The sequence below is a fragment of the Lepisosteus platostomus genome, chromosome 4, assembly GCF_059453375.1.
Source record: "Lepisosteus platostomus isolate fLepPlt1 chromosome 4, fLepPlt1.hap1, whole genome shotgun sequence".
In the NCBI taxonomy this organism is placed as follows: Eukaryota; Metazoa; Chordata; class Actinopteri; order Semionotiformes; family Lepisosteidae; genus Lepisosteus; species Lepisosteus platostomus.
The window spans coordinates 60515784-60532748 of NC_142614.1; the positions used below are offsets into that span (position 1 = coordinate 60515784).

General features: G+C 33.5%; 1 protein-coding gene across 1 annotated transcript in view; it reads left to right on the top strand.

The window, feature by feature from the left end:
• The first annotated feature begins 5142 nt into the window (after window positions 1–5142).
• The window catches only part of rorb (RAR-related orphan receptor B), a 51807-nt gene continuing 39984 nt past the window's right edge, over window positions 5143–16965 (top strand). The window contains exon 1 of the mRNA XM_088630122.1: window positions 5143–5404. Coding sequence (XP_088486248.1) covers window positions 5398–5404 — 7 coding nt within the window. The 5' untranslated portion in view covers window positions 5143–5397. The remainder of the gene's footprint in view (window positions 5405–16965) is intronic.

The following is a 16965-nucleotide window of genomic DNA, read 5'->3' on the forward strand; positions in this document are numbered from 1 at the left end:
TTTAAGTATGGATAAGTTTAACATGTATGCAAAATAAATTATAAACTCAGTACACTGATAAAAATGCAAAGCCAAATACATTTTAAAACAAGTATTTCAATTAACTCATTCAAAAAAACAAAATCTTAGTCCTCTTCATTGATAATGATTCCCTTTGAATAAGAAACCACCATTTCCATGATCCAGTAAATTTGATTTAAATTACAGCAAATTGCAGTCTATTACCAATGAAACATGTTGCAAATAATACAAACAGAAACCATCCTTATTCTGTATTAGTCATAAACACTCCAGATGTGATTCTCAATAGTCAGCTGGCACTTGAATTATTTAACAGGGTGTGAAGATTAAATCAGAACCAGCAGCTAAAACTTTTAGCAGAAAATGCAGGTATATGTACTGTGTATGTAAAAAAATAACACTGTTAGGAATGTCTTGCTTTTTAAAATCATTTTAGTTTTTCTGTTTATAATAATTAATCTAGAATGGTCAGAATTCTAGCTGAAGTACCTTGCTAAAGTAAAATTCCTTGGCACAGCAAGACATTTCAGGAGAGCAAAAACAAAAATATGTTTATTTCTCTGATCAAAGTACTAAAAGGCAGATCAAGACAAAATAAGTAGAGCTGTGAGGAGTGATGGAATAAACAGCTTATACAGAGACAAGAAAAAGTTTTTGAACACCCTTAGTTGGTCTCATATATTTGTATACACATACAACATACTGTAAATAGACCTTCATGAAAGTTTTCATAAAAGATTAAACCTGATTTAATGTATAACCCAAACACTTTATTTTTATTTGAAAATTTTGAGTTAATAGGAATTTTGAACAGAAAAATACAGTACTCAACTGATGATAATTTCTGTGAATTAAATAATAATTATAATGAATCACATATATTGTATTGTATGTTAGTTGTCTTGAGATACTGTCTTATTTTGCCTCTAACCTGAAGTGGCAATTTGGATTGTGTATGAGTAATCTACTTGTTAGCCCTTTGATGTAAGGCAGCGATATTAAATCTTTGTGGAGAAAATGTATAAACACCTTGCATTATATAAAGGGGGTAAGTAACACACCTCCACTATAAGCAATAATGTTTCTATTTTAAACAAAAGTATAAACTGATGCAAAGCATTCTCAGTATAAATAATAAAAACAGATACTTATTGTTTAAGCAAAAAACGAAGTTTCAAATGGTGAATGGAAAAAATGTTAGTATCACTAACTGCACTATGACAAACTACAAGAGAGGTATTGAATAACATTGAAAACATTACAATTGTGTGGTCACTGCACACAAACATATCTTTGACCATTGACTGCTGTGCTGTTCTTGCCACCGAAGCCACTGGTTTTCTTGAAACTGACTTGCGCCAGGCAGAGGCTGCCTCCTGTCACTCAAACTCACAAGAGTGAACACCTTCATGAACTTGAGTTTGGGCTTTAGTTGGATCAGGAACATGAACTTGATCATATTGAGTTTTCAGCTATTTTTCCTTTTTTGTGTTTCTCGAGCTTTGCATTTTTTGGCTTCATTTCGCAGATTCTGACAACTTTTAATTTTCAGATTATCAGACATAAATAGGACGTAGTGCTCATTTTTCAAGCAGCAGAAGAAGAGTACCAACAAACCGATCCAGAAAGTGCTTTATATTCTTAGCTGCAACTTTTATGCAATGCAGTTTGTGTTTGAAGTTGAAATTGTGAACTGTGCAAAAGTTGTAGAACATCAAGTGATTCAAACAAAAATAATTCAAATATTAAAGGTGAAACAGCAAAAGATGAGGGGGAAGTTAAAGAGATTCTGGGATGAATTAGCCGAGCAGTTTAATACTGTAGGATGATCTGAAGGCTGCAGAGGGTGGTTAGAAACAATGAAGTCCTGGTGTTTCTAGTTATCAGGTTTCACTCCAGGTAGAGAGTAGAGAATGAACACACACCAGTTTCTGAAGAATGAGAAGAAGGAACAACTAAGACTCCAACAGCAGAAAAGCAGGGAGGACAAAAAGACGTTAGTAGGAAAAGAGTGGGATTACAGATAAGAGAGGGCAGTATGATGAGAGGCACAGAGAATCAGTGAAGAGTAAAGGGACTATAGCGAAGCAAGAAAAGCACTAAGTGAGCATCAGTTTTGGATGAATGTGAGACGGCAAGGCGATGTTGCAGGCACGCTACCTGGGAGAGCTTAGCTAGAAGGTAAGATGATCAGGTTGTCACAGGAGCATGTCAGTCACAGCAGTACATCTGTGGAGTTTAGGAGACGGAGGAAACCTTGTTCTTGGTAGTGAGAGGGATAGAGTCACAAGACATAGTGATACACATTTTAAAATAGGGTCATTAAATGGCTTTGCTTACTTTTCTTATTTTGTGTACTCTTTTCTTTATTGTTTCCAGGTGAGGCCTCCTGGTAAATTGTATATAGTGAAATAATAATATAAAGCCTTAGGTGTCTCATATAATAAGATTTAAAAATAACTACTGAAGATTCACCTGAATTCTGACTGAATATTAGGGGGAGAAGACATGCATATCCCAAAAGTAACACCATCTTGATTATTAAGAGCTTGGTATTATGTGTGTACAATATAAAAGACAGGACTATTAAGAAGCAAGTAATTTCTTAGGATATTGGTGACCAGTTGTTAAAAAATTGCAGGGGGTTTCACTGTATATACAGACAGATACACTGTGTGTATGCATCTCTAAAATATCTAACAACATTAAGAATGTTGCTCATCAATCACCCAGTTATCTTCAACATGACTGATTATACATCATCATTATGTTCCCACAATTAGTGGTGTTAATTGTAGTTAAAAAATAACCATGGCAGCGAATACACACAATAATGCACAGATACTGGTTTTGACATATCATAGTAGGAACTTTAAATAAATGAACCAAGAAAGATGTACACTGAAAATATATACTGTCTATTCACTATTCTAGAGTCTTAGGCTATGTGTGCATCTACTGTAATCATCTTATTTTGCTTTAATAAGACCGTTTCTATTCCGGATCTTTTCATTGCATTTATGCTTGGGGCAGAAGGCAAGGCTGTTCAGTCCTCAGGTCCTGCAATAGGAATGACTAAGACTCCTCTGTAGCACTTTTAATTGATCTTTTTTTGGCCTTGCCCCTTCCTCATACATGTTTGGTCTGACTCTTGATGATGGATGGCTGGTTGTGAGCTGAGCTACAGTCCTGGGTGAGAACGATGTCGATAGGGACTTGGGTCTTGGGGTCTCCAACTGTTATATTGTGATAGAAAAACGTTGTTTTTGTGGGCTTGCTGGTAAAAAAAAAAACGTTTATAAAAATATTTCTCTAGTTCGATGACATTATAACATGGGTTTCTGCCACCGTTTTATACTATAATTTGCATTATGCATAAACATATGATTCCAAATCATAGCAAGGGTTCTTACAGGTTGCAGCTGTTTACATGATTTCAGTATCCTATTCAGAAATACTGATTGGGGTGTTCCATAGCACCATGTAAGACTTTTAATTTCATTTTAATATTACCACTGACAATATCTGTTTACAGTATATTCTGGTTGAATAAAACATTATGATTATTTTTGCATACTTGAATGGTTCTTCTTATTTTCTAAAACACTTGTAAAATTGTCTTTCTGAGCATAAAAATAAAAAAATATAGACATTTTAATGTGAAACTACATACAGTAACACAACAACTGCTGTGGGCAAATTCTGTGTTTTGTGGTTAACTGCATATTATAGACATGCAAACATATAATAATTAGATTTTCATTTTGATTTCTGGGTTGAAGAATACAGTTTAGATTTTAGTCAGGATTTGTAGAAGACTTTTACATTTTAAAAGATTAAAGTCTAGATTTTAATTTTGTGAGTTTTAGTTAAGTTAAAAATTGCACTCAATTCTCTCTGCATACAAATGAATTATTGTCCTAATTCATCACAATGTGTTGATTACCTGTGCAGTGCCTGAAATCCCACATGCGTTTCATTAGATTTGTAGGTAAAAATATTGCCTTTTAACAATACTTTACCTGGTCCAAGCTTTTCAAATTCAGACGAATTTCTTGACAGCAAATGTATGCATTAAGGTGCAATACTAAGGAGAGACAGTATGCGTGAGCAAAAATCTTTCCTTCCATTTAAATATTAAAATGTAAACCTGTATAATTTATTTGGATAGAAAAATAGACCAGTCTTGCAACGAAGACAAGAAATCACTGAAAGTAACCATTAATATCAAAGTCAAAGTTTAATATTTAATTGAATTAATATGTATTAGGGCAAAACAGAACGCTTACCAAATTAATTCTAGCATTTCTAAAGTTTTACGGTAAAATGGTGTAAGCTGTTTGTCCTTTTGCGCTTCATTCAACAAATCAGAAATTAGAAACTATTTACTAATCTTTTCCATGAAATATAGAATATCCCTGAAAGCAACCATAAAAAGTTTTTAACAAAGTAAATGTGTGATTAAATAACATTATGAATCTCATTTATAATTAAGAACTCTAATTTTACAGACGCTGTATATTACTCGTTATAATTATTAAAGTAGTACGATTTCAGCAATATACTACTGCATATGATGGTGTATAGTCTGACTAAACGATCACCATTACGGCATATTATGTTAAAATTAATACAGTACATCCTATTGTAAAAAGTACATACTGTAAATGCAGAATATGTACTGTACATACTAGCAATTGCACCGTGAAAGAAATCTTTAAATAAACTACTGCTAATTCGAATTCTGTTTTCAGCCTTAAATCAATGACCACATGATTGGTATTAGTTATAATGTCCACTTAATCTGCTGTCGGTCAAGTAAAACAGTATGTCCACAGATCATTTTCCATGGACGTCTTCAAAAGAGAATTTTGCCGTCATCGCAAAAACAAGCACGGCCCCGTTTTACATTGTGTTACAGGGAAAATGTCTATTCAAACACAAAAACTGGTACGCGTGCAAAAACATTTAATGATATTTGGAGTATAACATAAAATCAGCCCAGTACTTGCTCCAGACAGTAGTGTCTGGTGACCAGAGGTCCATGATTGGAGACGGTATGGAAAGTAGGAGGAGCGGAAAGTGTTAGTCCAATCCTGTCTCCTATAAGCCTCTCCGCAGCTCTCTTCCTCTCTCCTGGAAACAGTGAAAATTGCACTTGGATCTGCGGACGCAGATGTCATGTGTGAACTCGCATGCTCTTCTTGCAGAACTGCCGACCTCGGTTAATAAAAACAAGCGTGCTGTACACGTCGTCTTCTGGAATGCTTTTACACACCGTTGATGGCGCAGCTAAACTTTTGCTGAGGATCTTGTGTTTTAAATAAATGTTTATGTTTGTATCTTCATGACTGCATTCAGAAGAGATTCGCCACCATGCGAGGTAAGAGCACAACTGTTTGTGACAGCTGATGCAAGTACATCGAATTTAACGTGTCATTCTTTTTTCCAGATTTCTGTCTTTCTTGCCCTTAAATGTAAAATGCATTTAAATTAAATGCATGAATAACTTCAAGTTATAATTGGAGACGCAGTTGCTGGGAAAGTTTATACTTCTAAATCAACGCTTTTAAGTAGCCCTCTTTGGTGTATACTAAACCACATACAGTATAGGAGGCTACTGTTGTGTTTCTGTATTGAATTCATGTTTAGATCAGTGGATTATGATTACACTGCGCAACAGAATTAGAATTTGCAAACATTTTGCAATGCTGAAAAAAAAATCGTGCAGACTGGAGACATGCTATATTCATTGCCTAAAATTACAGAATTAATGCATTATTAATGATTGGTATTGCTCGTACTTCGATATTGTGCAAATCTGATTTTTTTTAAACTTGTAAATATGAAGAAAAGGTGAAGCATCCTTGTGAGACCTCACATTTATTCTGCATTTTGATAATAATTTGGAGGAAAATAATACAAAAAGATGAACCCAGAAGATATAATAAGAAAGACAACTTTCAAATGACGCATCGGTTGTTTTGTTATTAATTCACGAATATTCCACTATTTTGTCTGACAAAAGATACATTCACAGTGTTCTCTCAGAATTATATGAGTTCTACTGACCTACTTATATCAGTCAAGCGCCACTCTGCGCTGAAACACCGAAATGCAGCATCAGCGCTTGAGGTCCAGACACAAGTTCACGCACATAGCAGACTCCCGGCTTTCTCTTTTGCGCCCAGTCATGTGGGTTGGATCAAATGCTTTTAACTATGATGAATGCGCTTTGCTTAAAGTCTTAGGAAAAGCAAGCTATAAAATCCTTTAATGAATAGAAGTAAACGTTGTTGGTGCCGATTTATAATTGACCAGCATTGAATAGATTAAACGGTTTACAAAACTACTTTAATAAATGTACAATTATTTCTGACCATGCTCTGGATACATGCATGGTTTCATTTTTAAATAGGGTATTTTGAATCTTGCTTTTTTTCCATTTTAATAAGTGAATGCAGATGACATATATAAGTCATTATTGTAATTCACCAGTTTTTAAATTATATAAAGCATGTTTGATCTATAAATATGGAAATATTTAGACTTTAAGGTATTGAACCCTTTCTGTTTTACAGTAGGTCAGTTTGGACATATTTGCAAAAAAGTCGGCTGTAAGACTCTGGAAACTAGCCCGAATATACTGTACAACTTATTTTATAAACCGTTGCATAGAATATGTGGGTTATTATCAGCCACAACACAATGAAGTAGTTTAATTGTTAAACCTATTCTCTACACAGACGTTACAGACATCACCGCAAAACCATGTTTATTATTATCTGTACCATTTCTCAGATAAACAATAGATGACCTACAGTAGATGTTTTTGTAGAAACAGGTCCTTTTCACCAAGAAGTACTTTAATGTATAATATTAAGAATTTCGGTTTGGGAGTTTTAAATGCTGAATGTTATCTTATTTTTTTCATATAATTGCGTAAATTATTTATAACGTATTTAAAGATACATTTGTGTATAACATAATATAGGCATCGTTAAGGCGACTAAAAGCTGTAAACGTTCGTCACTTAATTATAAAACTATACAAGTACGAAACAAGCAAAAAAACATAGCAGCCGACATCAATATACTGTATTATTACTTTTTAATTAATATCCCAGAGAGAAAGCGGTTTTAGAACTTAATAAAATCATTTTACCGGTCATAACAGAGTATTGGTTGGACGATGCTTTACCAATGTTATCATGTGTTACAAACCTATGCCAGAAGAGAAACTACATATTAAAGAACTGGCAACAATATATTGTTGCATGATTTGGCTTTGTTATTTAAGAAAATAAGGGTTACAAACCAGTAGAGGACATTTGGCCGATCTATCTGTTTTAGTTGATATTGACAACATGTCTGGGCAGCTTGTTCCAGACACCAACAATACTTGTGTAAAAAAAAAAATACTACTGTTCTTAACTTTTCAGGGTAGTTTCTGCTTGTCTCTCTGGTTTCTGGCTCATTGTTGATTCTAAAGAAGTCCACTGGTGTGACTTCTTGGATTGGAGAATTGTAAATATATGAATGGAGTCCCATTGTAATCTTCTCTTTTCATAACTAAAAAGATTAAGTTCTTTTAGCCTTTCAGTTCAAAGCGTTATTTTAAGCCTGTGAATTTATCTATTCACTCTTTTCTAGACTGATTTGGGAGCTGCAAAATGTTTTTATAATGTGATGACCAAACGTGTATACAACTTTCTAAATGAATTCTAAGTGCTTTGTATGATTTTGTGATAGAAGTCCTTAATTAACACTACTAACTATCCAAACTGTGTTTGCTTTGTCATTGTTATAATCAAGCTTGGTATTTCCCATATTATATTTATAATTTATGGTTATGGTTTAAAAAATCTGTACTTGTCTGCATTTTCTTTTACATGTTACATGCAAGACGTTTGCCTAGTCCTTGTCTAAATCTTCTTTGAATTTTCTTCACTGCCTCTGCAGTGTTTGCTAATCCTTGTATTCAGCCAAGTTTTTGTTTAGCATTAATGGGGAGCCCAGAATAGGCTAATTAATTTATTTGTATTTTAAGGTGGTATAGATTAAGATTAAGTTGGTATAGTTTTGTTTTTATGTTTACAGATTCAGTTCCAATGTTATGAGTAGAGTTATAAAGTAATCATGAACTCAGCTACACAGTTACACTGGTATGATCTAAGAAAAGTGGTTGGATATACTGTAAGTGAAGCAGTTGCTTTATAAATTATTGAATTGAAGGGCAGTTTCCTGCCTTATTTAACTGTTATTAATAATATCTGAGTATAGAATTATAATATCTGAGCATACAATCTTTTAAAATCTAATATTAAATTCAACATAATTCTAGCATATCTGTACAGCCTACAATAATCTTAGGTAATATTAATCATTATGGAAAGCAAAAATTAAATATCATTGCATTTTTTTATCTAGTGTACATCGAATGTGTGAACCTAAAAATGAAATGTTTAACAACGTATAAAAAATAAAAATACTCTGTGATTCTACCAATATTATGAGGGTTATGCAGTGAACACTAGTTTAGCTACAAAGTTAATGATAATGCAACAGTCATCCAAAATATAATCAGCTTTTTTAACATTTCTTGTTTCTTATATACAACATAAGATAACAATGAAAGAATACTAACTCATTTTGGAGAAAAAATAGTATACTATTGTCTTTCATGATGCCTTAAAACCACTTTTCCATGGATGTGCTATGGAACATTTACGAAAATATTGTTGTGTCAGGGGCAATAGAGTATATAGAAAATGTTCCGAGAAACATTTTTTTCTCTGCATGTCTCTAAAATGTCTGTGTGGTTGAAAAAATGTGTATATAACTCTTCACAGACTCTTAGCTGTTGTGTTCAGTGTTAGAAACAGAGCTGCAGGCTCTGAACAAATCAACTGCAGGTTCTGTATATGTAAAAAGAGAATGAAAGTGGTGTTTTTGTTTAATTGTCCCATCAGACTTTATACAACATGATATCAGTTGCATTTTGGCGGTACAATATCTTTATCCTGCCGTTGTGGTTAAGAACTAGTGAGTGAAGAGTCAGATGTTGGCATTGCATGTACAGTATTAAAATACAAGGACAAAGTCACCATCACTCGTCTACGTTACTGCAGTTCCCCCATTCCCTCCACACACTTTCATTCCTAGAAGGAGTTCAGATTTATGACATAGATTGCTGTTTCATTTCGAATGTCTATGTTTTACCTTCATATAGCACAAGCCAGTTGCACCAAACTACGACCCATGTTAACATCTACTCATAGTGTTAATTGGCATTATTCTCTTGAGCAATAGTAGATGCTTAGCTTCATTAGTGCTGGAACGGGTGTTTTCCGTTTGTATAGCTTTATACTATTCGTGGTCTTTCATATTTAATTTACTTCATTATACAAGACAGTGTTTTATATCTTAAACATGAATGTGTTCTTAAATGTTCAATGTATTGCAGGCAGAGCTGTAGGGTAGGAGGGTAATTTTGTCATCAATGATACATACTTTATAATACATTACATTGCTGCCTGAGTACCATATAGGAAATGATGAAGGTATATATTTCCCTGGTTGTTCTTGCATTGAACTGTACTGTACTGAACCAGCACTTTAAAGAACTACCCTCTGACAGCTGTATTTTTCTCCTTTTAATATATGGCTGATGATTCATTATTATGAGATCATTATGGACTTTCTCAATCTTACTGTTATACCAAAAGAGCCAGTTGATTGTTACAAGTTACAAATTAATGTGACCAAAGATTTTTTTTTAATTAAGACATTGCGGGAAAATAATTTAAAAATGTCATCAGGTGCGTTTTACACTTAGTGTATAGTTACTATGTAAAATAATCACCTCCTAAAATTAATTTTTAGAAGTAATCCGTTATCCAAATAGAGTGAATGTAACTGTAATGGATTATTTTTTTAAAGTAATTTTCCCATCTCTTAATGGATGTTGTTTCAAGTGCTTTGTAATATAAGTATATATAACAAAACTGTTATGATTTTCATCATATATCAGATTGTATAACTTTAATATTTTTCAATATCCTGTACATACAGTAGGACAAACACTATGGCTAAATTCAAAAGCAGACAATGTCTCAAATACTTCTCACAGCACACAAACAATATTAAGTTATAGTACAAAAATGTATGAGTTAACTTATATTTAGTTTTTTTCCGCATTTATCACAGTAAATCAAAACATGTGCTGATGATTATCATAGTATTATTGAATGTAAATGACATTTTTTATTGTTGCATTAAAAAAATATTAAGTATTACATTTATGTGTAAATACCATTTAAAGGGTTACCTTTAGTTTGTTGAGCTGTACAGTTTTGCATTAGTTGTCAGAATTACCAGACATAATTTTATAAAATTATTTTCTGTGCTGAATTATAACACAATAAATGTTGGTTTATATAACTGTATAACTGTACCAATTTAGGGCATGCAAATTAAGGTTTTTTTAAATATTGGGCTTTGGTGCTTTTTTAAAATAAGTTTGCTTTCTTTTTTGAAGAAGAAAGAAACCAAAGATTACCTGGACAGGATGGAGCAGCTTCCTTACTGCTTCTCCACATACAATAATTTCCTGGGGAAATCAAAGTACATCTGTTGATCTTTAATAGTACAATATGATTAGCAACTATAGATGCAATAATGAGTGATACGGTAAAATAAACCAATTCATGCCTTTTTCTTCTACTAATGAACGCTTTCTGTGGATCTTCAGCCAAGACTAGCAGCATAATCAGTGTTCAGTCCATTGACTTCAAGCTCAACTGACTGTCATGGAACCCATTGTATTGTGCTTTGCGTTAAATATGTGGGACATTGAAAGCTTTTCAGAACTGATTACTGGAAACCATCATTTCATGCAACAGTGTCCATAAAATTCAAGCAACAGTTACTCCAGCTTCAAGCAGGCCAAAAGGTCAGTGGGCTAAAAAGTTAAGGACTATGGAAAGATATAGTGCAACAGGCATTGCAACTGCCCAGTGTGGGACTTTGAGATCTTTGTTGCCTAAGTTTCCAGCTTTCTGGAGACATTTAATCAGCATTTAGATTGAAATAATTTGAAGTATTGATCAATAATAATTGTATAATTATAATAATTGTAGGAAAATTACTGGTTTTGTACTCACAAACGTAATATATAAAAATTATAACCAGCCCTGGTGGCAGAATATTTGGTTGTCTGAAGGCTCTGCTAGTTTTGAAGAGATTTGCCATGCTGTCACAATGCTTATATATACTGTATAAAAAACAAACTGTATACCACACAGTTGAGGCACTAAACTGCTTTCCTAACTGCCTGGACATTAAAGATCAGTTTACACTCCTTGAAGAGTAGGGGTGTTGACCCTGTGCCCTGGCTAAATTCCTCAATGGGCTTACACAGTCTGGCCTCCATAAAGTTCTCCCTTAATTCAACTGGTGAACCAGTTTTCCACTTCTCCACCTGATCTGCTGTGTGGTAGAACTGGTGGCACGTAATGTATGGCACTGTCATCCAGGAGGTGCCCTCCTACAGTATATTTAAAGAACTTTGGTTTCCTTAGTACTCTATTGATACAAATAATTATTAATTATTAATATTGCTCCTTTATTATATTACATGAATATTTATTCTAGCAATGGTTAATATTGTACTTACTGCTTGATCTTTTAGTTATGTTGAAAGTAAAGATTTCTCTTTACATTTGCAGAGGTCTGATAAAACACTTTAATGTGAGATTCCATGTTTCATCTTAGGGTCTGCAATCAACCCACCCAAACCGACCCTCCACCCCAACATCCACAGGCTTATCAGTCTTATCATTTTATTTTAATTTTTTGCAGATACATTGACGCTGCAAGGTTTGCTAAACCTACGAGTGAGCTAGTGGCCTGTGCAAGATACTGTACTTGAGCATACTGTACCCCTGGCTAGAACAGATGCTGGCAGTGTAGACGGTTAAAAAAAAATAGCAGCCACCAGAACTGTGCTGCTGATGCTTAGCACAAGATTTTGAAAGGGATGGAAAACTAACTTGAACGCAGTAGTTCATGAGCTTTCTCAATTGGATTGTATTGATAATATAATGAAACATATTCAAAAAACAGCACATATTTCTACAACTATTAATTATCCAGTGCTAACTGATTAACCTGTTGGAAAATGGCATTTTCTCTTTTTGTGGTCATTAGTGAATATGAAAGCCAAATGTGTGTCAGTAGATGATGTGTGCATTCATAGGTGGGGTCACATAGGTGGGGTCACAGGCTAGCAAATTTTACTCGCACTGCATTGATAACAGCTTTAACTGAAAGAGCGTGCTCTGGGAATTTTGTGGTCTGGCGCATGACAACAGGATGTCAGTAGGACATTCAGAGTCCTTCAGTCCATAATCACTAAACTACAGGTTTACAAACATACGGAGAACACCCATGAATAACCCAGGCCCAGTGAAAAATGTGCACTAATCCAGAAGGGACTTGGGTTACCCGAGAAACACCTGCAATTACTGACAAAACTGGGCAAAATAAAAGATTATTAAATGTGATCATAGTCACTGGATAAGTCAGAACTGGTTATATGTATACAGAGACTGCTACAATGGAAATGTCAAGATTCAGCATCATGGAACTGAATGAAAGCAGTTTGCTTGTGAACCTGGAAGACAAACACCTATATATTGAAAAAAGACAAACATCTAGGTATTAGGAAAGGACAGTGTTTTCTGGCATTCCTTGTTCAGTATCCATTTGGTTATGTTAGTGTGTGTTTGCATGCAAGAGAAACCATAAAAGTTTCCATGAGGTCTGTGTGAAAGAAGGAAATATATTTTGGTGGATATACTGTAGTAAGACGGTGTAATGACCAGCAATACAAACTTTTAAGAGATTACTTGTTGTTGTAAAGAGCACCCTTACTACACAGTTATCCTTACAACATTTTAAGAATTACAGTATGCTTCACTTTTTGTTGCAGAAACAAACATTTCAATGTATCCCCTTAATCTTCCAATACAATAATGCTTTTCTCCGTATGACAGTGGTCATTAAAGATGTCCTACTTCAATCTGACGTCACTGTTGGCCTAGTAGATGGTTAATATTCCAATCCGTTTGCATGCATGCATGTAAGCTAATTTAAAGGTACAGTAGTTATTGATCTGTTTTGTAACACGTGCTCTTGATTGATGCGCCATTTGATCCATATTCCATGTCGGTTTGGTGACTGTTACACTTATCAGAAATGTGTAAAATGATTTTGCTGCCATATGTAATAAAATTAACTTCATCTTCATCCGTGCAATTTTATCTCGAACTTGAGGTTGTGTTTCTAAGATGTATTAGTTGTTTACAATAAAAATATGTGAACTCTGAAATAATGGATAGTTTCTAAAAAAAGATTCCATCCAGTGAAAGTGGAGATACAGTACGGGCTGTCAAGATACAAGCTGAGGTAACTTAGCCTCTAAGCACCTAGGCACTATTTATAGTGTAAAAGTTTACCCCAGTTGTTTTTATTTAACTTGACATTCTTTTCTGTGTCTCCACTTTTCATGGCTGCAGGCATTTTGCAAATTGAGTGATTCATTATGTTCAAAATTTTTGTATGTAATTATGTATGTAAGTTTATTGTCCTGACTTTAATAATACATGAAGAGTAATCTGTTATATATTGCTACAGTATATACTCCTTGGGTGGTTAATACATTTAAGTACATGACACATTACATACAGAACATAACACCCATTAGAGTAATCAGTTCTATCAAGGTTTCCTCTCTGTTTTCATCAAATGTACTGTATATTTTATTAATGATAATAAATAACCTTTGGTATATATAAAACATATGTGTTCTAGTACATAGTCTTGTATTTCTTTTACTCATTATAAAACAAAACAAAAACTAGTGACCTAATACTGTAGTTGCACAAATTGACAGCTTTATCTGATTTAAAATTACCTTAAGCAGTCACAAATGACACATTTTAGAATATGAAATACAGTACAGTAGAATTTACTTACAGTATGAAACAAACAACGGTCTATAATTCATGTACAGCAGCAAAAGCTATTTTAATTAAAGCAATTTGCTTTTCCCTGTCATCATAACACATTACAGTTACTGTATATATTGTGTCACATAAAAATGAAAAAATATCCTGCATTTATGTTGCTGCATCAACTCGTAACTTTCTGAATAAGTTTTTCTAAAATAATGAACATGGACTTCTAACTTTAAAAATAATAAAAGTAGGCATAATCAGAAAAGCACCACCCGACAAGCTGTTATGGAGTAGGTATCCATACCATTTGATATTTTTCTCAATTTATTTTATGCTTTTATTTATGATTTTAAGTTGTAGTACAAGACAGTGCTTATGGGATCATTCATGGAAATGTCCCAAATTTCCCACAACTTGATTTTCTTCTACATACTCAAATCCATAACGGAAATCTTTCAAAAAAATTTTTTCAAACAATGGTTACAAAAACATGGAGATGGTGAAATGATATGGATCCCCGTCCTCAATTTTTTTTTAAAAAATGCAGTGATTGAAACAGTCTATACAGATGCTTACCATGTCAAAATGTGTCCTTATTTTGAAAACTGAGACATTTACTAATAACTTTGTCTTTTATATTAGTGTGACAGACGGTAACTATTTACTAACAAAAGTACAGAATACAAAATGTGGGGGAAATTACTGCCTTTTAGTTCTGTTTGGTATTCTGAACTGAACCTTTGGTTCAGCTTCTTGTATGTCATTCAGAAAAGGCAACAAGAAGTGAAAATTGTGACTAGAATTCTAAGATAAAAAGGATACATTAAGTCTTATGTCTTCCTTGGATCTTGTGCCAAAGATATGTTTTGCAGATACAGTATATGAAATAAACTCTTATTAGTTCAGAAACAAGCAGTTCAGCATTTCACAAATTAGAGAATAATTTACAGTTTTTAAAGTTCTTGAGAAAAACTGGAAAGTCAATTCTATTTGGTACATTGCTTTAAACAGCAGAGTCACTTTATTGTCACTTTTGCACTTGGTAAAAATAAAAAAATTTTTTTTGAAAATCCTTTTGGGACTAAAAGATTCTCTTTAAATTTGCATATCTGGACTTTGCATATTACAATTTAATATATCTAACCTTATTATGGAATGAATATTCCATCATCATGCTTGCCTTTAAATGTCACTGGATATTTTCAACATGTTGCACTGCAGTCTAGAATTCATAATTAATTTGTCCTTCTAATAGAAAAGGCTTAAAAACACAATAAATACTGTTAAAACAAAGGTTTTTTTAAATACAAAACAAAAACGTGTTAAATGTTATATTAACAATATAAAAATGTTATATTATTGAGTGTACTGTAGACATACATTAATAAATATTAATTATTGTTCAACCCCTTTCAATGCCCTGTTGAGTTGATTTACAAATGTTGTATATACATTTTTTAAATTTGTCAAGATTAATGCAATCTTTTGTGTATGATTGATGACACAAATTTGGGAACTGAGGATGGTGTAGAATGAAGCTTGGAGAACTGGAAACTGGAGACTTGGAGACTGGAAAGTTTATTTTTTATAAATGCACTATTTTCATAAGAAATGTGCCTGTATCAGATTTGAAGTACTGTACATGTTGTAATGTGTTCCCAATTTTTAAAATACTAGTTTTGTTTCCTGTCTCTTCTAAATGTCATCTATAACAGTTACATGTAAAAAATAGATGCTTAGCAATGCTGTAACACCCAGCTCCTGATGCAGGATTATTTGGCATTGTTTTGTTTCTGTGGGGATTAAATTAAAAATAGCAATTCATATGTTCCAGTTCAAGCACCACTGATCTGTATACAAATGACAAAACATTGCCCTGTGTATGTGTATTACAAAAATGGATGTACTGTATGAGAGTAGATAGCATCTCAGTCATTTACGTTTTATCAGTAGAAGGAAAGTCCTGCTACAGTGTGCAGTAATCCAATTTAATGGTGAATTTTCCTTAATTCCTTTGAATTGGCTGGTTCAGATTTGTGAAGACATGAAATAACATTTCTGTGTCTCATAATAATAATTTTGACAGAGTACCTTGTCATTCATTGTACATTCATTGAGACTGTATATTATTGTAGCATACATGTTTTTAGATTGCAGTGCTTATTTAAATATACAGTATACACAACCCAATCACATTACTGCCCTTTGAAGCAATCCAAGAAATATGCTGTCATTTTTATGGACCTATCCTGTATTGTATCAGAAGCATTCATCAATAGTTAGCCATTTATAATATACAGTGTATGTAAAGTATTTTGACACATCCTTCAGTCTTCATTGCCTGTTGACCAAAGTTGTGATCAATTTCTTTGTTTCCAAATAAGCCTCATTCTGACCCCAGATATACAGTAGGAGCTGGATATGCTGTATGCAGCAGCTGCAAAAACCCTAAAGGCTCAGCTTCATAATTTTTGAACAAGCTGTTTCATTTCAAGCCCTTCTGCTTCTGTATTTGCTTGTTGGTTGCAACTAAAAAGATGGACAGTGTATATGTTTAACATTGTAAAGCTGATAAACACACTCTGAAAACCTGTCTCCTGTAATTAGCTGGATGCTGTGGAAAATTATGCAAACCACCTTCAGAACTATGTTGGTCTTGTGTACCATTGGCAATATGTAGAATGCGTTTAATAAAGATGCAGGCTTATTTTTTCATCACACATACAGAGCCAGGTTCCTGCTTTTTGTGGTTCCTGGTTAAACAAGAAGGTTTTGGTATGAGATGGGGGAAGGGCCAGCGTGGAGTAGATGCAGCCAGAAATAATACATTTCCTCATGATCTCTTGAACTTTTCTTTTCAGATGTGTTTTTAAAGCAGTGTTTACAGAAACACATACCTGTATATGTTAAGACAATGAAATAAA